Genomic DNA, 21,088 nt, shown 5'->3' with positions numbered 1-21,088 from the left:
CCTTAGCCACTCCTATATTTGATGGCTCCCCACAATAGTTATTTGTTATTTTCAAGAAACAGCATAAAATAGGTAACTAGTTAATAAAAGTTTCCCTTAGTTTATAATTTATTTATTTACTGTATTTTTACCCCACTCTATCTCAACCCCGAAGGAGATTCAGAGCAGTTTCCAAATTGGCAATAAATCAATGGCAAAATAAACATAAACATACAAATACAATATGCATTCTACATTAAAATCAATAAAAATCATTAAAAAACCCTTTACATATCAATATATTAAATAAACTGTTAAAAACATAACACAGCACCACTATGGTTGTCTGGTCTTTTATTTACCTGGTTTGTCAGCAACAGGCAATGTACACTGTTCAGTGAAGGAGGAAACAATTTTAACAGTGGCAGCACTAGAAAGTTAGTACTAACAAAAAAACCTTGACATCACATGTTAAATGGACCTTCAGTAACATGGTAGGAAAACTTTTACCTGAAACTTAAAAAATCCTTGGTGGACTAAATGGACCAAGAGCATACACATACAATACAATATTCTCTCCACATTTATAGAGGCTAAAAGCACAGTGTACCCATGAAAATGAAAAATTATAAATTAAAAAAATCAAGATTTTTTTAACCTGAGAACACTTTTCTGGACATTACTAGTTCATCCAGTACAAGTCTATGGTCAACTTCCAGGAGAGGGCGATTACAGAATCTCACTGGAGGACCTACAAAATGTTTAGAGCAGTAGTTCTCAATCTGTGGGTCCCCAAACTGTTTTGGCCTACAACTCCCAGAAATCCCAGCCAGTTTACCAGCTGTTAGGATTTCTGGGAGTTGAAGGCCAAAACATCTGTGGACCCACAGGTTAAGAAGCGCTGGTCTAGAGGGAGAATTTTTCCATATGTAGAGCAACAACAGAGGCTGTGCAAATATACTATGACTAATTAAATATGTGAGCCTACAAATGTGGAGGAGTAACGGCATACAGCCCCAGGTGTTTATTACCTTTCCAGGTCTGCAACACATTCTTCCAGTGCTTGTTTGTCTTTCAAACATTGTTTCAGCAGCCCTTCAAAATCCTGATGAGCTTTAGCTATCTGTTCCTGGATTCCAGTCACAGAAGATTTGGGTAAGTAAGTGCACAAGTGTTCTCCTTCCTGGGACACAGCCTCCAATTTGCTCTTTCCTTCATTAACAGAATCCAACACTTTCTGGTGGAAACAGACAGGTAGTTAAAATAAGTTATGGAGGAAGGGGAAGTATGTGGAAATAGTTGAGTACTTGCTTAAAATTAATTAATCTAATGAATGAATTATAATGCAGATATGACCTAAACACACTGATGAATCAAGCAATAATCCACAAGATGCATATTAGGCAGATATTGTGGAGTTCTCTGAGAAACATGACTTTATCTAGCAAGTGAACAGTGAAAGCAGGGATGATCCCTTTTTTACTTTCACATGGCCAGCTAGGTTGGCAGCACATCAGCATATAGACATGGTCTCCATTGCATATGACTGAATAAAAAGATCTTTGCCTTTGTCACTTAAGCAGTATGTCATAGAAAACTTCTAAGAGAAAACAACCCCCAATAGCCAAGTTTTCTGTAATTCTAGATAGCAACCAAGAATCCAATGCCATCTGGCCCAGATTCCAGGATGTACTGTCCACGACTATCCCTTTCCCAAACTGTAATGTGAAAGAGGATGACAGCAGTGATGGCCACTCTTCCTCCTTTGCTTATGAGGCCCTGACAATAAAAGGTACACCTCACATATTCATGAAGGTGGTGTGACCATGTCTGTCTAGCACCCACAAACCATTCAAGATTTTGTGAGTGTTCACTATACTTGCCAACACAAAACCAACAGGTTAACAATATGTATAATATAGCACTTTAGTATTTTTTCCAAGAATACCTGAAGTTCACAGAGTTTTGCTTCAGTGGCTTTGCTGTCTCCAGAGGTAATGCTTAACCCTTTCACAGCAGTTTTCAGATTAGAATGCCAGTTCTGAAATCCACACATAGATTCTTTAAAAAGAATACGAAAAATAATTAAAAACATTAAAACAGTGGAGTGTATTTAAAAAACAGTGGAGGCTTCACAAGAGGACTACGGCAGAAGTCAGTGTCGGGGTAGGGTAGGAAACCTAGGGCTCATGGGTGCACAGCAGCAGCAGGTTTCAGTATCTAAGGGGGTGATGAGGAGGCAAACAGTCACCTTGCCAGTTTCACAAATGAACTCAATCATTTTGCAAGCCTTGGAAAGTGAGTGTGAATGTGTTTTAAGCCCTCTGCCAGCCTCACAAGAAAGCATGTTCACTTTGCAAGGCCTGCGGAAAGACCCATGAATATGTTACATCTCTCTGTCAGCCTCACAAGTGCATGAGTTCAGATTGCAGAGGCTTGGAGAGGAAGTCTGAATGCTTTGGCATTTACCACTCTTCTAGCCTTGCAAGCACATGTGTTCATTTTGTGAAGCTGCAGACTGTGTGTGAATGCATTTTCTTCAAAATGCTGTAGGACAGCAGCCTCCTAGACTGCCCTACACAACTTTTAACAAAGACTTAACAATTCATCATAATCATAATCATCTTTTTTTCTATCCACTGGAACTCCTGGAACCAATTTCCTATGGAGATGGAGGAGCCACTGTATTCTGGTTCTTTAACTTCTGTGTTTTCAAAATATCTTGATTTCAATTTCAACAAATTTACATATAGTAATTACCATGTTATATATGTGTGCATACATAACTATAGCTGACCTAGGTCTAATTTCAACTCCTTGCCTAGCAGGCATTCCACTGAAAAGAACTGAGGAACTCTTGGCAACAAAATTTGCCTCCTGGTGGTCAAGTAGTTTTAGGAACATCCCATAATGTTTGAATATTCCTAAATTTTGAGTTAAGTCTGGAGTTGAGAAAGGAGTGGGGGACAAATCTGACCATGAAAATCCATTCTTTCAGACAAAGCTGGCAAACAAAAGTTGAGGGGTATGTAAGTATTGGACCAGAGGTCCAGCTAGCCCCAGGGGAGAACAGAAAGCAGCCTGCCAAAGAGCCTAGGAGGAGGAAACAAGGGAATGAGAGAGAAAGGGAGGAAGGTGGATTGAGGGGGGGGGGGGAGAACAAATGAAAAGGAAAGAGGGAGAGAGGAAGGGTAACATCAAGTATCCAGTGAGAATAGAGAGAGCATAAACACAATTATGCACACACAAAAAGAAAGCGGGTGGCACCCCCAGCATTTTGTTTTCTGCCATGCTTCACAATTTGCTAGATTTTTTTCGGAATTCCGAACGCGCTCCAAAAAGCTTGGGGATCCCTGAAAACCAGCTGTTTTCAACTTTCAAAACCGGCTTTTAGCAACAGAAACTTTTATGAAACACTGCTATTCAAATATGTTTGTGTTGTCAATGGAAACCTTTCACCAGCCACGGCTGGCATAATCATCTCAAAGTAATTTCATACATTCCTGTGGTCTGAATGGCTCATATATTAACAGTCATGAGACTCACGTTGGAAGTGTTTTTCCAGGGACTCTTGCATAGAAGCCTGTGTTTTCAAACATAACTGATTCACAGTCTCATACTTCTTCATCAGCGAGGTGATAGTGCCCCCAATGGTCTCCAGCTCCACAGATGGATATTTGCGGCAGAGACCATTAAGGATTTCCTGAGTAGAATCAAAACTGCTCTGCTGTTGCTGAAGTTCTTTTTGTATCCCCTAAATAAAAAATGAACACATTAAGATATATTATTGGTTTCTGTTCTTCCTCCACACTATCTTAACTACTTGGAAGGTGAACTGGCTTCACAGTTGGCAATTGGGAAATTCTGACCCATCTTTGGGGCTTACTTTGTCCCCTTCCTTCCCTGACTTTTAACTTGTTGTGGATTTCTTCTGTTTTGTCTTTGCTGAATTCTGTATATCTTATTTAAAAGTTAGTTGATCTTAAAAGGGAAATGGAGGAAGAACTTTAGGAAAATTACTCATGAAATTCCCTGAATAAAGTTTACTTCAATGATCCTGGACATTATTCTTGGGTGCTGCACAAATATATTCTTATCTGACTATGATGGATCATCACAACAGAATGAAATTAATATGATGTTCAAAATATTATACTGACTTCCTGATACCCACCTTAACTCTAGTTAGACCTGAGGGTTCTTGCCTATGGATGCAGTTTATAAGTGATTCTTCCATTTTGGTAAGCCAATCTTCCATCTGTGTTACAAAGTTATGTAACTGCAGTGTCTGAGAATTGTAGTTCTTCACTGTTTCTTTTGCTGCCTTGCACATTTCTTTAACATACATCAGCTTTTTCCTTAAATCAGCTTCTAAAAACTAAAAACAAACACAGAAACATATCCCTCCCAATTGGTACAAAATGTACAGCCCAATTTAATTCTAATGTTAACATAATGATCAAAATGAATAACTAGATTACATGACAGAGTTTTTTAAAACCTTAAGTTACCTTTTGAGGTAATTTTGTGATTTACAAATATATCTGACAAATTGACTAAAAACTAACTTCACAAAAATAGAACCGAATGAATCTGAAGTTCTTTGTGAGACTGTGGTCCCATCCAGACAGGCTCAAAAACCAGGACCTGTCTCAGTTTTACCAGAGGCATTGACAAACAAGGGTTTCCCTGGTTTGTTCTGAATTAATTAGATACCCCATTAGATCAAGGTCTTCTTGAAAGGCCCGGATCTAATGGAGTATTAGGGGACTCACTTCCAGGTAGTACTAGGACTACCTGGGGGTGAGTCTCCATTAGCCATCCTGAACCTTTTGGGCTCAGTGGTGGGGGTGGGGAGTGAGATTTTCCTCCTTGGTTCCCCTCCATCTCCTGGTATGTCATTTCCTCACACCAGGAGGGTGCAATGTTATGGCGGCCAGGTAAGTTTATTTCATTTTTAGGGGGAAATTTGAGGGGCTTTAGGATGGCTACATGCCATCCCAACTGTAATCAGGATGGTATGTAGCTACTCCACACTGGAAAGTCCAGGATTTTGGGGGGAGGTGGGGTTGAGAATCTGCACAAAGTGGGTTTTAAAATCCCGCTTTGGAGCAGATTTTGGGGCTGTCAGAAAGTGCCCTTAGAGCAGCATATCCAGCACACAGAAACTGTATCTTACCTGAAGGTTCATTGGAAGTTCTTCTGTATTTACCAACTGTTTAAGCTCAGATATTTTTGAACTGATTTGCTCCAAATCTTGCTCTTTGTGTTTAATTTGGGACTGTAAAAGAGAAAATAGAACAGTGTTATCTTAATATATTATAAACACACTATTTGATACTCCCAAAAAAGAGAGAATTGCTTTCTTTAGTTCATATGGGGGGTGGGGAGTACTGCACTTGGGACAATGTCTTCCAGATCTGGCCAACAATGATGGATATACTGAAGGGTGATGCAATTCATCCTTTAATGATATATGTAATGTCATGCATCTTTTAAGCCTTGCATTTTCCAGGATCCCTCACTGTATGGGCTCCTCTTCAGCAATCACTGTGTTACTGAAGAGTTACACATGGGAAACAGATAAAATAACATCCTCTCCTCCCCCCACCCCCCGATCATTCTGTAGAGACCTGTAGAGAAAGTAACAATGCCAGCCTGAGATACAGCTGAGGAAGTGGAGTACCTCTTTCTACCATTATGTAGTCCATTAACATAATTTAGCACTTGAAAATGCTATGGATTTATTGAGTTATTTACTGCACAAAAGTGTAAATATCTTGAGGATACCAGATCCTATCTTGAAAGCTAAGTAGGTGTTGAAAGCTATCTTTAAAGAAAAGCAATGACAAATCACTTCTGAGTAGCTCTTGTCTAAGAAAACTCTATGAGTTATTTGAAAGGGTATACATATATTTACTGCATAGAAATACCTGAAAGTCTTCTAAGAATGACTCAGTTTGCTGGCAGTTGGTCAAATTGCTTAGGATATCATTAATCTGAGAAGATGAATTACTGCACCACCCGTCAATGTCATCTCCAACTCTCAACACATCTTCCCACAGGGATACACTAACTCTAAGCTTCTCTGTGCTGTCTTCAAGCTTGTCTGAAACCTATTATGATATGAAAGAAAGCAATTAGGACTGTGACCTGCTTAAAGACCTGTTGGTTGATTAATTGTATGAGTTTTGGTCAGTTGTTATTAACAATTTTCTTAAATCTTCTTCTCATGTTGACTACGAAGAAAAGCCAACTTCTTGATAATGCCATATGTGTTTTGTCTAACAGAGAAGCTTTCACTACCTAGGAATAATATCAGCCTGTCCAAAAGGCAGGGCAAGGATTCAGAGAGAAGTGAATTGAGGCTGGTTATACACTAACCATATGATGCATACTAAGCCCCAATGGCACTTAAGGGCTCTTCTACACTGACCATATAATACTGTCTAAACCCATGGCTGCCACATAACACACTGCTAATATGCACTGCAGTATGGATTAAACAAAAAAACAGCACATTTAAAAAGTCACAAATCCAATGTAAGCATATAATGCACTACAGCTGGTCCAAGTGTATGTCAGATCCAGAATGAAATCAGCTCCACAAAATGTGGAATGCATCGCAGACACTTCCCCTGTTGAATCCCAAATGAAAGGGGTGTGTGGGGGGATGGGATGGCACAAGGGCATGGCTTGTAAGCATCGGGGGGGGGGGGGAAGACTTTATTTGCTGTCACTTTCCCTTTTATTTATTTATATGCCTCCAGTGCACTGATATGCATCTCTCTGGAAGATGGGAGAAATTCTGTAAAGCATTTGGAGGCCAGGTTCTGTGTTTAATGTAATCACCTTCATGGTCTCAAACCAGTTCCACACCTGTCAATCTAGTCCTCTAAAAAAAAGTCCCAATCTGGATTACAGCGTCACTGTAGAAGCATCCCAACTACTTGTATTTATGTGTATGGTATGTTTTAAGGCACCATGGAAGTGTGATTGTTCGCTGCCTTGAGTCCCCCTCAGGGTAGAGAAAGGCGGGATATAAATAAGGTAAATAAATAATAAATGCATATATTTCACCAAACTTCCTTCCCACATATTTATTCCAAGTATATTCCCACATATTTATTCCAAGTATTCCAAGGCTCCAAGTATCTACGATTTCCCATCCATAGCAAGCTGAAAGGTGCAACATGATTTGTTATTGTTAGTAATGCGAAGAAAGCTCAAACAGCACAAATTTCTCCTCAGGACTGCAATAAGAGGGCCTTTATTAAATGTAATGCTTACATCTAGCCATTTGTCCACAGTACTGTCCATATCCAACTTGATCATCTGTGAGTCACAATTTGGAATCTTCTTGAGCTCTGCTAGCAAGTGTTTTCCTTTGTTACTGAAAGCATCCAGCTCTGACTGTCTATCATTGAGCTCATTCCTGGCTGCTTCGTGCTATGAAAATAAACACGATCTTGTTAGATACAACTGAAAACAAGCTCTCCAGTAATTATGCCCAATCACTGTTATAGGCTGCCATTCTAAGCATGCTTACTGGGAAGTAAGTCTCACTGAATTCTAGAGCATAGGAATAAGGAGCGAATAACTGATTTTTCCCGCTTAGTAATAATACAAGAGTATTTGCATACATTACTATTACTTTTCACACTTTGACTTTTAGGTGAAAAAATTAGTTGTGCAAACATCTTGTTTTTAAAAATAATTGTTATTAAAGAATTTTTTACAATAAAAATAAAAATAGATTGAGAAAAAGAGGAATAGAGGGTATCAGGGGTATCAAAGGAATGGGTTGTGGGGGGAAAGGAGAAAAGCTTAAGAGAAAAGAAAGTGCGCGGGGAAGGGTGGATATTGTAAACTTCAAATCTTCCTCAAATTGGTTTATTTATAGTCTATATATTCCATCTTCTTTATGCCATTACTTTCCTTTTCATTCATCATCTTGGTGAAACAATTCTTCTATTTATGTAAATCTAAGTTGAGCTATATTAGCATTTTCCATTTCTCTTGTAACATATTTTCTTTGAAGAGTAGGCAGTCTGATGTTTTCTTAGGTCTTCCTTGATATCTTGTTACTAATTGAGTCAATTTGTCCATATTCATAATTTCTACAACTGTTATTAGCCATTGTTCTATTGAGGGTGTTTCTATCGCCCTCTAGTTTCTTGCGTAGACTATTCTTGCGACTGTTGTTAAGTAGTTAAAGAGTATATTTAGTCCATATTCAAATATATTATTCCAAATAAACAATATTCTGTGTTCAGTTGGATCTTCATATTCAGTATTTTCTGAATCATTTCTTTTATCTCTTCCCAGTAGGCCTTTGCTTTTTGATATGTCCACCACATATGGTAGAATGTGCCCTCTTGGATTTCACATTTTCAAAATTTGTTTTGCATTGTTTTGTAGTATTTTGCTATTTTTTGCGGGGTTATGTACCATCGGTACATCATTTTATACCAGTTCTCTTTCTAGTCATAGGCATAAGTATATTTCAGTTTATGATACCGAATCTTCTCCCATTCCTCCAATTTTATTGACCGATGTATGTTGTTAGCCTATTTAATCATACATTCTTTAACGTGTTCAGTTTCTGTGGTCCATTCTAGCAATTTCTTATATTTTTTGTAATGACTCTATTTTCTATTGTCATTATTCTGTTCCTGAAACATTATTTTGTAGCAAATCCCATTGTTTTATCTTTGTTGTAATATTCTCTTAATTGTCTATATTGGGACCAGGAAATATTCTTATATATTTGAATATTTTCTTCCCATGTTTTCATTATATAAGTTCAATTTTGTTTCTTAAGAATTTCTTTATATGTGGGCCATTTCACCCACCCTAATAATCTCCTCTGTCTGGCTTCAAACATTTCATTTTGTATAACCCCTATAATTTTTTTGCAGAAAACAACATTTGTTGTTTAAGAGAATACACAAAACATACTGTGAATGTATTTTGTGCAAAATATTGCATGTTCTGAAAAATTATTTTACGGCATTCTTCTAGTTATCTGAGAGAGGGGGTGTTGCAAAAAAGTCCTGAAATTTGACACTGTTTCCTATTTCCTTGAACAGATGCCTTGATATGTCAAGCCAGCCTTTTTTATTTAAGGGGTCCAACAGCTACCATGTTCCCACACTCACAATAAATAATGTTTCAACAGGAGAGACGTTATATGAAGCTCAGTACTCAGAGCATTAAGCCATTTTTTAAAAAGATATCCAACCCAGAAAACTTAAAAAAGTTACTCAAATTGCTGGCTGGCAGTTTTCTGTAATTTCAAAAAAAAAGAAGTAATGTTTTCAAGCCCCAAGCAGGTAGAACACAGTAGTCATCTGCTGCAGATTCTATCCTGGATGCTACATAAAGGCACCAATCTCACAGTACAGAACATCAGAGCTCATCTTCCAGAAGAGAGAAATGGCAAGATAAAAAGCAAATGTGTTGGAGTCTGATGCTTAATCAAAGCCAACCTATGAAATTAGTACATTATGATGAAGTAATGTACAGGTAGTCCCCAAGTTACAAACATTCAACTTATATATGGCTTCTAGTTCCAAACAGAGGTGAGACAACAGGCAGTGAGAGGAAATCTACACTTAGAAAGGGAAATTCACTCCTGGAAATGTTATCATGGGAAAAAGGTGTCTACAAAGCAGCTTTATCATCAATCCTTGTTTCCACAACCATGTTCTTGCAAGAAGTCCTTTGCTTAGAGCTTTTATATTTCAGGTGATACTGGGCTTTTGTAAGGGATTTATCCAAACTGACTGCGAAAGATTTTAGTTTGTTAACATCTTGAATAACTGCATTCAGCTCAGCTCTTTCTCTACTACTTCTGATTTAGATTTGCTTATGCTTCCAGTTGTTTCTACTGTCTACCACAAGTGCTGAAGCATATGTATTGCAGCAGAATTTTTCAAAATCCAATATTCACAGGGACAGAAAGTGAAATTAAATCTTCAGAACAAGGGCACAGACAGCAAAACAAATGTCACAGAGGGATTAACCCGTGCCCATACTATCCAAAATGGGGAAAAGGCTGAAATTACACTTTGAAATTAAATCTTCAGTACTTGTTCTGACTTACATAAAATTCAGCTTAAGAACACATCTACAGAACCTATCTTGTTCGTAACCCATGGACTGCCTGTATATAAGTTTAGCTTTAGAGATAACCATGTTTCAGGAAAAACAAACAATACATCTCAGTTTTTGCTTAAGTATTTCTTCTTTTCTTTGTGTATTTCAATATAAATAGTAGAAAGTAACTCATTGCCAAAAAGGATTGTCCTCAAAAAAGGAAATTCAGGAGCTGGCATGAATCCATTCAAAACAAAACATTACAAATGGATAAATACATAAATCATGCTGATTGAGATTAATTTTTGTATAGCACCCTGAAATCCTAGGATACAAGGGAGGCAATAAATATATTTCCAATAAACACATAAACAAATTACCTTTGATAAAGCCCATTTCACATCTTCTTGATCTTTTATCAAGGCTTTGGTTACTGCTACATTGCTGGCAGCTTCTATTGCCTTAATAACTGTGGATTTCAGAGTCTGATAATTTCTCATCAGGTCAATAAGGGCAAAACACTGTTCCTGTCTGTAAAGAGGAAATATGAAATGAGTTGATGTCTCTTATGGGGGGCCAATTATGGAACACTTTGTCATTTATTTGGAATCAGCAGTGGTGGGAGAGACAAGGCAAATGTGCTCCAGGTTTTACTCTAAACTTTAAATTACCTGTCAAAGGTGCTGAATAATATGTCCCAAATATATTGGTAGCTCCTAAATTGGTAGCCAGCAGCAAGCACTGTTGAGTGACCTGCAACCATGCTTGGTAGACCATGCTTGCCTTGAACAGGTGAGCGAGCATTGCTTGTTCTTCCTTCCCTTAGCCCAGAATCTGATTAGGGATTGAAAGTAGCCATTTTGGGTTCTGGTGTCCTAACAGATGAAAATCACAGCTCCCTATTTATAGTTCCAGCAACTGTCACTGCTCCATTGCTCCTGGGCCAGAATCAAAACAATGTTATATATACTTGCCTCTCTTGGATTAGCTTCTTAGTGTCCTCCCAGGCAGCTTCCAAATAATTTATCTCTTTATCAATTGCTGGAGCAAGGCTTATATCTTTCTGAGCAATTTGCTTTGCTTTGCTCATCAACCATTTCAGTTCATGCTGGTGTGAATTTAGCTCATCATCCAACTGATTAAAAATCCTTAATCTGTAAATGAATATAGTCACTGTAAACACGTTTTCATTTGTTTACAGGTTTGTCATTATTACAAAATAAAAAACCAAAAACAGAATACAACACCTTGTGATTGGAAACAGAAATTGCTCATGAGTTCAGGATGTAGTATTTATGATTTATGTTATCATAAATACTACAACAGTGCTGTTTGGAATAAAAATATTATTCAAAAATGGAAAGAGTTAAATAACAATAGAAAAGCCATTCTTGCCAGCTTTGATTTGTGTGCTATTTAGGTATAGCTTTCATTTTACCTTTGCTGAACCTCCTGAAGGTTTGGTTCTTGAAGTCCTTCCTTGTCAGCCCTTTCTTCAAGGTCTTCAATGCTTTTTAAGAGATGTTCCTTCCGATCCATGACAGATGTATGCAGAGCTCCAAGGGCTTCTGCTTCACTCTGTTTAGTCCCCAGCAAAGACTGGATTGCCTCCAATTCAATGCAGACACTGTCAGCAATGTTCCTGCAAGAAGTCCTTTTCTCAGAGTTTCCATGTTTCAGGTGATACTGTGCTTTAGTAAGGGTTGCATCTAAACTGGCTGCAGAAGATTCTAGTTTATTGACATCTTGAATAACTGCACTCAACTCCTTCTCTAGTACTTCTGATTTAGACTTGTTTATGTTTCCAGTGGTTTCTACTGTCTGCCTCAAGTGCTGAAGCATATGCACTGCAGAAGAATGCAGTTCTAGAAAGGATTTGAGATGGGGAAGAACTTCTTGTCGTCGGATGATTACTTGGGTGGCCTCCTGGTAGAACTGGAGGCAGTCTTCAGCTTTATTCCGAAACACACTGTGATCTTCTGGCCAGCAGAAAGAGCATAGTTTTTCAACATGACTCTTTAGACTCTGCAGTTCTTTGAACTTTCCTTCCACTTCCTTTTTGTGGTCCTAGAGGATAAAGAATAAAGAATCCATGTATTAAAATGTGTTTTTAATTGTACAAACGTTGTTTAGTATTATTGCCAGAAAAAAGATCAATATCACTTGCTTTTCTCATTCTTTTATTCTACTCATACGTGTGTTTTTCACATTGCCATACAGAAACAATTGCATATCTGTGCCAGAGAATATGCTGCAGGGGAGCTTGGAAAACTATTCTCAGTTGATCAAGACAACAGAGCCAGAATGAGAGGAAAGAGAAAACCTTCTTTCCACTCTGTTGCTATAGTAATGTGGGCTTCCAGAAGGATACATTTTAATTTGGATTCATCTGAAAATGTTTTACTTCTGATTTGAATTTGGGAGAAGGAAATTGTTTCATTTTCCAATGCGTCCAGTACACCCAACAATGTTCAATCTTCTCTAGTCAATCACCTAGTTTTTCTTTAAGCATGATTTTTATTTCTGTGAAGAATGAGGAGAAATGCTTTCTGAATAAATTTGCTATTTTCATCTCCTATTGTAAAGAACCAATACCATTAAAGTGCAGTCCGTCAGTTTTGCCAACTAAAGCTATTCTTGAAGGAGATAGGTTTTTGTATCATTAATTACGGATAAATGGGTGAGTAATTGAACATGCAATTCGTCTTCTGTTTTCCTGGTTTCTCACTAGAGTTGGTACTCCAGATTTGATTATTAGTGGATTTGATTAAAATGTGATCTGTGGAATCCTTATGTTCTTCACAGTCAACCTATGCTGGAAGTTGAAAATAGAGAAATGATATAGGACCTGGAAATTATCCTCCAGTATAATATTATGATCAACTTTTGCCAGGGGTCAACTTTTGCTAGAGATTACTAAAGAAGTAGTCTCTTACGTAAAAGATTGTGGGATTTTATTATTTTTTCCACTTTTGTGTGTGTCCTGCATTCCTAAGCACAAGCAAATATAGAGGACTGAATGAAATCAACCAGTTTCAATGTCAGTTTTGTTTTTTTCAAGTACATAAATGGTTTCACCCAAGGTCCAGATTGCCTCACAGGACCAAGCCAGTGGGCCAGAGAGGTTGACAAGAGCAACAGTCCTGTTACTCTTGTAATGTCACCTGATCCAGCTCACTCTTCAGTTATCTCACCATGTACTCAGATGTTTCTGTTCTTTTGTAAACATGGAATGGATTCTTTTTGCATCCAGTCTCAGACTAAACATAACAAATAGTTTTGTTCCTCAATCCACTTTCATCCCCAATAGAAAATGGCTGATAGGAAATGCAAGAGGTTGGGGGATACTTCTGCTATCCTTCTGGCCAGCAGCAGGGTTTTCTCATGTCTTGCTCATGTCCTTGCTTGAAGACTAAAGTGAGATGGAGAGGACTTCCACAAAACGGTGGGAGGTGGGAGATCTCCATGATCCCTCATGAGCCAAAGCCACCCCCCCCCCACCTTTCTCTAGATAATGGAGCAAATTTCAATTAGAAATTACCTTAGGTGAGTATTTGTTACTAAAACACATAATTCAGACTATTTCTTATTGAATATAATGTTTTACCTTGCTGTGATTTAAAGCAGGTTGTTGATCAGCTGTATTTATCTCAGATGTAGCATGTAGTTTACCAAGAAATTGTTTAATCCATTCTGAAAAATCCAGAAGTAGCTCATCATATTGCTTATGTTCAACAACCACAGATTGGAGAAAACTTATCCTAGAAAACATTAAAATTAACAGATATAAGCCACTAATGTTTTACCTTGAGTCAATTGAGATATATACACCTAAACCCATCTCAATGGGACCACTGTATTTCCTTGTAACCCATAGATGGAGGAAAAGCTGAGACAGCACTGTGTTTACTTCTTATCATAAGGTTAAAATGCCTTATATAATTGAAACAGTAATATTGTGACCACTAACAGGAGGTTGAATTCAATATGGTTCTAATCTGAAGACTTCTTTTTTGCTTTGCCTTGCAGACTTTCATGGGAACCAGTTCTGGATGGTTTATATCTTCCTGTTAGTAAAGTGATAGTTAACACATACCTTTTGCTAACTGTCTGAGGAAGAATTTTCCATCTTCGATCTAGCTCCTCCAAGTCTTTTTTAAATTTTTTCACACTTTCATTAGGATTTGTTTCAATTAATGACTCATTTAACTGCAACAGACTGGTATATAGTGAAGCATGGGATGCAACATCAACTTGTAAATCCTAATGGAGTGAGAAGCCATATATGTAAACAGGTAATATTTTAACTCTTGTTCAGAATCACACATTGCAAAAAAAAAAAAAAAAAAAGCTTTCTCTTTTCTTTTTACATTCTCAGAAAATGATATCAGCATTAGCACTTCCAAGGATTCTGATTCTGGACACCACAACCAAAAATAGCTTTATCACAAATGCTTATTCCCTGCATATCATTGATAGAATGTCTTCTCAAGAGACATCCAATTTCCATCTATTTATCTATCTATGTATCACAAAGTGCAAAAAAAAATACAGCACTCCATTCTAACATTACATAAAACCCAACATGAAAAAAACAAAAATAGAGGGAAAACAACAAAAAGAGAAACATTAATACAAACTACTCAATATCCCCTTCAAACTGCTCAACCATTTCACACATAGAAACACAAACAGAAAAGTATAAAATTGACTTCCCACCCTTTAAACCAAGTATCTAGACACAAAAATACTATTCAATTCCTTATTTTTTCAATCTTTGATGCCAAGATAAGATCTTTGTTGATCTGCTTTTACTATTTAAATTTTATTACTGCCTCCTAATATTCTTAATAATGTAATGTTTTAATATTACATGACAATTGATTGATGCCAGAATAACTTATAGGTTGTTTCTGTTGTAATAATTGTAAACTGCAATGAAACAGAATGACAATCAAGTAATATATTAGACAGATACTCATAGAGAAATTGATTGATACAGATATTTGAGTTACCATCTCAAAACACTTACTTGGACTAACTGTAGTTCACTTTCCAATTTGACTCTGTCAGCAGAAACATACTGTTCTATTGGTTTTGCTGCAGCTTCACATCTCTCTAACCAGGTTAAGAAGGTGGAAAGCTCCTTCTCCAGCCTAGTAAAATGGGGAGGAAGTAAATAAGTTGTGACTCAATTAAAGCAAAAGTTTGGAGATATCTGCAGGTATTTTCCCACTGCTCTCTCACCTCTGCCACTGTGCTAAGTGAGTCTCTAGTGAGGCTTGTCTATCCTTAGCTTGTCTCATAACATTTTCATGTCTTTGCTGAAGCATTATAACATCCTGGATTGCTTTTTCTTTGTTTGTAATCTTACGAGAACCAGATGACAGTGTTGACAATGTTTGGTTCATTTTTTCTACAACTTGAGAGAGATCCTGTTTAATGAGATGGGGGGAGGGGAACATGTCAGAAAAGATTACCATCACCACTTCCATGTTTACATCAAGCGCAGCAATTTCAGATGTATAAACTTAACCAAAGAATGCCCATACTTTGGCCAAGCTATACCTGACAAATTTAGGACATTTTCAATAGTGCAATACCATCTACCATGTTATTGAGAAAATATGTTATGAGTCACTTTGGGTCCTGTGAGGGAAAAAAGTGGGATATAAATAAAGATTTATCATCAGTATCATCACATTTTTATCCCATGCTAATTTCTGCCATATTTGGATCTCCCCTGAAGTCACATGAAGGAGGGAGAACTCACATTCCTACACTGACGACTTTAAAAAAAGGCTTCTAAAGACAATCTTGTGATCAGAGTTTGATAAAATTAAACAGCTTTGGACAGACACTCTAGAATGTCTCTGCTGGCATGCTCACTTACCCATGGATACCCCTACATGGGCAAAATGCCCTAAAAGTGCATCCTGCATCAGACAAAATTGGGGAACACTCCAATGCTTCCTGGAAGCACTGGAACAGCTCCAAACTTTGGGTTATGTCTGGGTTGATTCTGATTAGAAATGGTCTCACTGTTCACATGGCCATCACACTTTCTCCACATTCTATGCGCCATTTATAATGCCACAGAGTGTGGTGCAGCATTGGCTTTGGCCATCCAAAACAATGCTTGCAGGGTAAGCTTTTTAATAGACTTTGACCCCAGGTTTAAAAAGCACCAGCAGAGAACTGGATCTAGATATTTTTATAATATTTTTGTGAATTTTGTCTCTCCTTCTCCTACCTGGTCACTAAAGCAAATAGGCCTTCTATTTTGTTCCCAGAGCAGGAAAGCTGCTACGTATAGGATTACAGCTTTCTTGCACAGTTCCTCAGATGGGGATTTCTTGCTAGAGTCAAATTTGGAATAACAGAAATGTCTTTGATATTTAACATAACCAAGTGACAAATTTTAAACAAAATATTTACCATAAGATCTTGGAGAACCTTGTAGGTCTCTGTTGATGAAGAGCATAATGTGTCAAGCTCTGCCAGTTCACTTTCATATTTGGACAGCTCTTGTTGGAACTAAACCAGTGAAATGAAGAAAAACCACCAATCCTTTAAATAGGTGTCATTGCTATTCTGCTGTCACCCTAATCAAATGTTTGCTTAACATATACTGAATGCATGTCACAAAGTCAATATTCATACAAAATTAATAATTTCAAATAGGAAAAGGGATTTTTAAAATTTGCTACTATACCTGTGGATTCAAAGCATAACATATTAATATTCATTATTTATTTATTTATTTTAAATTTTTGAAGACGCATGATGATAATACTTTGAACATAAAATAAAGTATTACAGTTCCAAAATATAAATATGATGTGTTGTAATGTTGTCTTATGAAATTAAAAATCTTTAAAATATTTCAATATGATTGTCTATGTAATGTTTTTTAAAATTTTTACCACACACAGTTTTGACTTATTTTGTTATGATTTTATACCTTGTTTCCTGTATTGGTAAAAAAAGAAAAGGAAAAGAAAGAGTGAACAAAGAAGTATGGAAGGAAGGCTCCGGATTGAATAAGAAATTCCAGATCTTGGTCCAGTTTAAATTTTATACTGGGTTAGACAAAAACAACCACCACCACCACCTGGGGAGCTAGTATAAAAAGCTGCTGAACATACCGGTAACTGACAGAAAATATTCTAGGATTAAAAGAAGAAGAAATAACAGAAACAAAAACTGGAACTTGCTGGTATTTTTTAACTAGTCTGACTGCGAAAGAAAGAAAGACTGTTGAATTTAATTGGATTCACCCACAAAAGGGTGCATAGGATGGAATGCTCTCATCGTCTCTGTATTTGGAATTAAATTTGAATATTTTAAAGACACAGTGGCTGCATTTGCAAATGAAAACAAACCACAGTTTGCAATGAAATAAATATGTGTCAGTGAACCACCTTCTTGAACATAAAGGGCTTGCTCTGGCATGATATTTTGTCCTGTGTACAATTGCTTTTTAAAAAATGATACAGATTTAAATCATGGATTTAAAAGATGACATGATTCTTCAAACCAAAGCTAATACTCTATTAACCACACATTAAGATTTGAATATAACAATGTAATTAAGCTTTGAATAAAAATGAAGGTGGATGCATTATTATAATGCCAAAACACAGTAACTGGCACGTCTTGTCATGTTGACAGGTCCATCTCATAGTATTAGAATACATTTAGTATAATTTCAGAAATTGAGGTTTGGTTCTGAAAATAATATTAAATTGCATTAAGGTATTGGATGAAATAACAGAACCTTAAAATGAATAATATTTCCCTTACTCTGGCTATATGTACATATCTAAATTATTATTTACTTCATTCTCAAATGCAAGAATTTTGTGTCCATTATTTTCATGATTATTTACATTTTAAGGCATTTTCTGAAAACATTTTATGAAACTTGTGTTTTCACTGAAACCACAATTTTGCACAACTTTTACAGAAAAGTGTATCTGCACAATGTTCATAAAGTCCCCAAATCCTCCTCCATTGTTATTGTTGTCATTGCCATTGAAGCTGATTCCCCTCCCCTGGAAGCAGACACTTTCTTTCTAATGGTGGGAAATTTTACATTATTTGTTACACTTTTAGTTCTGTGTTTAACTTAAACTCTCTTTTGAATAACTTGGATAAAACTTTACACTGTCTACCTTTGTGAAGTTTTCCTCAAATTTTTGTTGAACTGTGGCTTTCCCTGCGATTGCTCCTTCCAAATGCTGAGTGCGGTCTCGAAGTTCTTCCCAGTACCTTCTGATCTGTGTAAGCTTGGCTTTAATATGTGCTGATTCTCCAGAAGTAAGATACTGTGAAAATGACTGAGCAGTCTCTTCTAGGTTAGGAATTTCATCGTCCTTAGCATCTATTTCTTTAATCATAACCTAAAATGTAAATATATTTGTCCATAAAGAATCTATGTGAAACATTAATTTACTTCCTGCTCACCTATCATTTTCATATAAATTACATAGATTTTGTTCTTGAAGTTATTGCATACATTACGTGTAAGCTAATTTAGCTCCTAAGAGCAACAACAAACAGGTGACGCACCCATTCAGACATGGAGTGACTTTCAGAACACTTCTCACTGCAAGTCCTATTAATATTACACATAACATAGCACTGAATATTTTACTATTCTAACTGATTTTACAGTTCAAGATTATCATATGCCCTTGGTGAAGAAAAAATAACTAATATTTGCTTTTTGGAGCCTTGCAAGTAACATGAGAAAACCATAAAACATTTAAATGAGTGGTTATTCGTGTTTCAGTAAGATGTTTATATGACAAATCACCAGTTTTAGATTCCTGCTTGCAATATGCATTTGGAAGCAATTAACATTCTTTTTGCCTACTGTTGTGCATAAGAAACAGTGCTGCTGTAATAATTAGTGCTTTCTCTGTCTTGCATGAGAACACTATTCTCATACACTATTTTGAAAGCACTGTTCAATACCATTGGGAGAAAAATACATTTATCTCTCTGTAAAGCAGATACAGATTATATGAATTTACACTACACTTCTGATGTGGAAAAATTAACAAAGAGTGTAAGTGGTTCATACTGAGATTAGAATTCTTTTGGACTGATATCTACCAAAATCATTACTAGTGAGTAGTATGTATGGATACCAAAATTCTGCACTTGTTCAGGCTAGCAATTATGTCTGGCATTTCAGAAGTACAAAGGAATGATTCTATTTGTTGTTCCATGGAACAATTCATATAAACCTATCCTTAGTACTGACTATAACAAAATCAAAATCTTCAGGAAACTTAGTGTGTGTGTTTCTATGAGAGACATGCCACAACTTATTCTTCCTTTCCCTTTCTTCTATCTTTATTTTGGGAGGGTGAAATGCCCATTGCTATTCTCTTTCTTGTATATAGTGCATATACATGCAGAAACAACCACCCACACATTTGAAATCAGGAAGAGGAAAGGTTCTCTACACAACACAAGTAGACATTGTGTTATTCTACCTGTGAGCAAGGGTGAAAATAAGAGGACAGGAATTTAGATAGGTGGTCTTCCGTGGTCCCACTCAAAATGATCTGCAAACACTTCAGGCAAAATTCTCTATCCCTGAAGACCTTTGGGTTTGACACCTTGGGGTCAAGGAATTCAGTATGGTAGGAGACAGACAATAAATTTCATCTAACTAAAATTAATCGATTTGATTTGTAAAATCTGGTTCCCATAGTATACATACAAATATTAATATGCCTAGGTTTCATGGTCCTGAATCTACAGTGATAACAAACACATATAGTGTCTTTTCTTGACACAATTTACATTTTCATTGTATTATGTAGTTTAGTAAAAATAATTTAATCATTTAAATTATCATAATTTAATAATATTTTTAAAAAACAAATAATAAATTGTATATTGCTTTTTATGTTGTCTTATTTTAGTATTTGATTAATATGTTCTCTCTAGAAATCTCTAGCTTTTACTCAGAGTTGACAATAGTGTCAGCCTGGAGGACCTAGAGATTTTTAGAGAGGTGTTCTCTCAGGTTGAAAAAACTTTTAAATTACAGTTTTTCTACTTTTGCAGCTGTTCGGCACATCTAATGAAAGTGAAGAGTCTACAGTATGTTGTTTTATTTACGTTTTTGTTTTACCACTAAGGTATATGGCAAAACATATTGAATCCCATTTTGTTTATTTTGTTTTTTTTTTAAAAAATCAATACATATCTTCCTTCTCAAACAAAGCAAACCATGGCCTGAGTCGTCTTGTTAGTAATGTCAACAGCATCAATGAGATGTACCTATGTTTTAACTCACCACTCTACAACTGATTTGATGAAGCTATTCTAGATAGAAATAACCAATAGGATTCAGAGCCATATAGTTAACAATTCAGATGACTAAACCAAGGGAACTGCTACATAAGTCATGCATTACCCTAACACAACAATATAATTCAGGGAAAGAGGAACAGATTATAATTGGAGCTTCTTTCCAAAAGATACCACATAAAAATGTTTTATAGAGTAACACATTGTTGGCTAGTAGTAAATTATGTACTAATCAAAACTATCAAAATGTATCAAATCACTTCGGGACGGGGCATGGAAAATTGCACTTTATAGCAAAAGGATGTATATCTTCAGCATATTTTTTATTCCTGTAAAATTTGTTCAGACGGATTTGGTACCTTTGGTACCTTTTGGATACAAGCTCCACAAATGTGAAGTCCTGAGATTCTGACCAGTTTCTTTTGTGTATATCTTCTGTGTATGTATCTTCTGTATATGTTATAAATATTATAAATATATACCTTTATATCTTATATGTGTATATATTATTATTCAATATAATATATATTTATATTTCTCTATTTAATTGGTCTTTCTAGTTTTGTTTTCTATGTATCTTATATTCTAGTTGTAATTTAAAATGCAAAAACATAGGGGAACATTGAATAAGATATAATGTAGAAGTATTTGAAGGCCCAAATACTTGCTATTT

General features: G+C 36.3%; 1 protein-coding gene across 1 annotated transcript in view; it reads right to left on the bottom strand.

The window, feature by feature from the left end:
- Nucleotides 1–21,088, bottom strand: part of SYNE1 (spectrin repeat containing nuclear envelope protein 1) — a 354,454-nt gene that overhangs the window by 195,326 nt on the left and 138,040 nt on the right. Inside the window, exons 35-50 of the mRNA XM_067465989.1 lie at nucleotides 18,258–18,485; nucleotides 16,519–16,617; nucleotides 15,328–15,515; nucleotides 15,113–15,236; nucleotides 14,177–14,343; nucleotides 13,688–13,841; nucleotides 11,519–12,147; nucleotides 11,051–11,234; nucleotides 10,461–10,607; nucleotides 7,270–7,428; nucleotides 5,913–6,095; nucleotides 5,159–5,260; nucleotides 4,154–4,357; nucleotides 3,526–3,733; nucleotides 1,928–2,040; nucleotides 1,011–1,216 (exon numbers count right to left, since the gene is read on the bottom strand). Of these exons, the coding sequence (XP_067322090.1) occupies nucleotides 1,011–1,216; nucleotides 1,928–2,040; nucleotides 3,526–3,733; nucleotides 4,154–4,357; nucleotides 5,159–5,260; nucleotides 5,913–6,095; nucleotides 7,270–7,428; nucleotides 10,461–10,607; nucleotides 11,051–11,234; nucleotides 11,519–12,147; nucleotides 13,688–13,841; nucleotides 14,177–14,343; nucleotides 15,113–15,236; nucleotides 15,328–15,515; nucleotides 16,519–16,617; nucleotides 18,258–18,485 (3,095 nt within the window). The remainder of the gene's footprint in view (nucleotides 1–1,010; nucleotides 1,217–1,927; nucleotides 2,041–3,525; nucleotides 3,734–4,153; nucleotides 4,358–5,158; nucleotides 5,261–5,912; nucleotides 6,096–7,269; nucleotides 7,429–10,460; nucleotides 10,608–11,050; nucleotides 11,235–11,518; nucleotides 12,148–13,687; nucleotides 13,842–14,176; nucleotides 14,344–15,112; nucleotides 15,237–15,327; nucleotides 15,516–16,518; nucleotides 16,618–18,257; nucleotides 18,486–21,088) is intronic.

Source organism: Anolis sagrei, chromosome 1 (genome assembly GCF_037176765.1).
Source record: "Anolis sagrei isolate rAnoSag1 chromosome 1, rAnoSag1.mat, whole genome shotgun sequence".
In the NCBI taxonomy this organism is placed as follows: domain Eukaryota; kingdom Metazoa; phylum Chordata; class Lepidosauria; order Squamata; family Dactyloidae; genus Anolis; species Anolis sagrei.
Note: the sequence above shows the minus strand (reverse complement) of the source record. Positions and strands in the feature narration are given on the sequence as shown.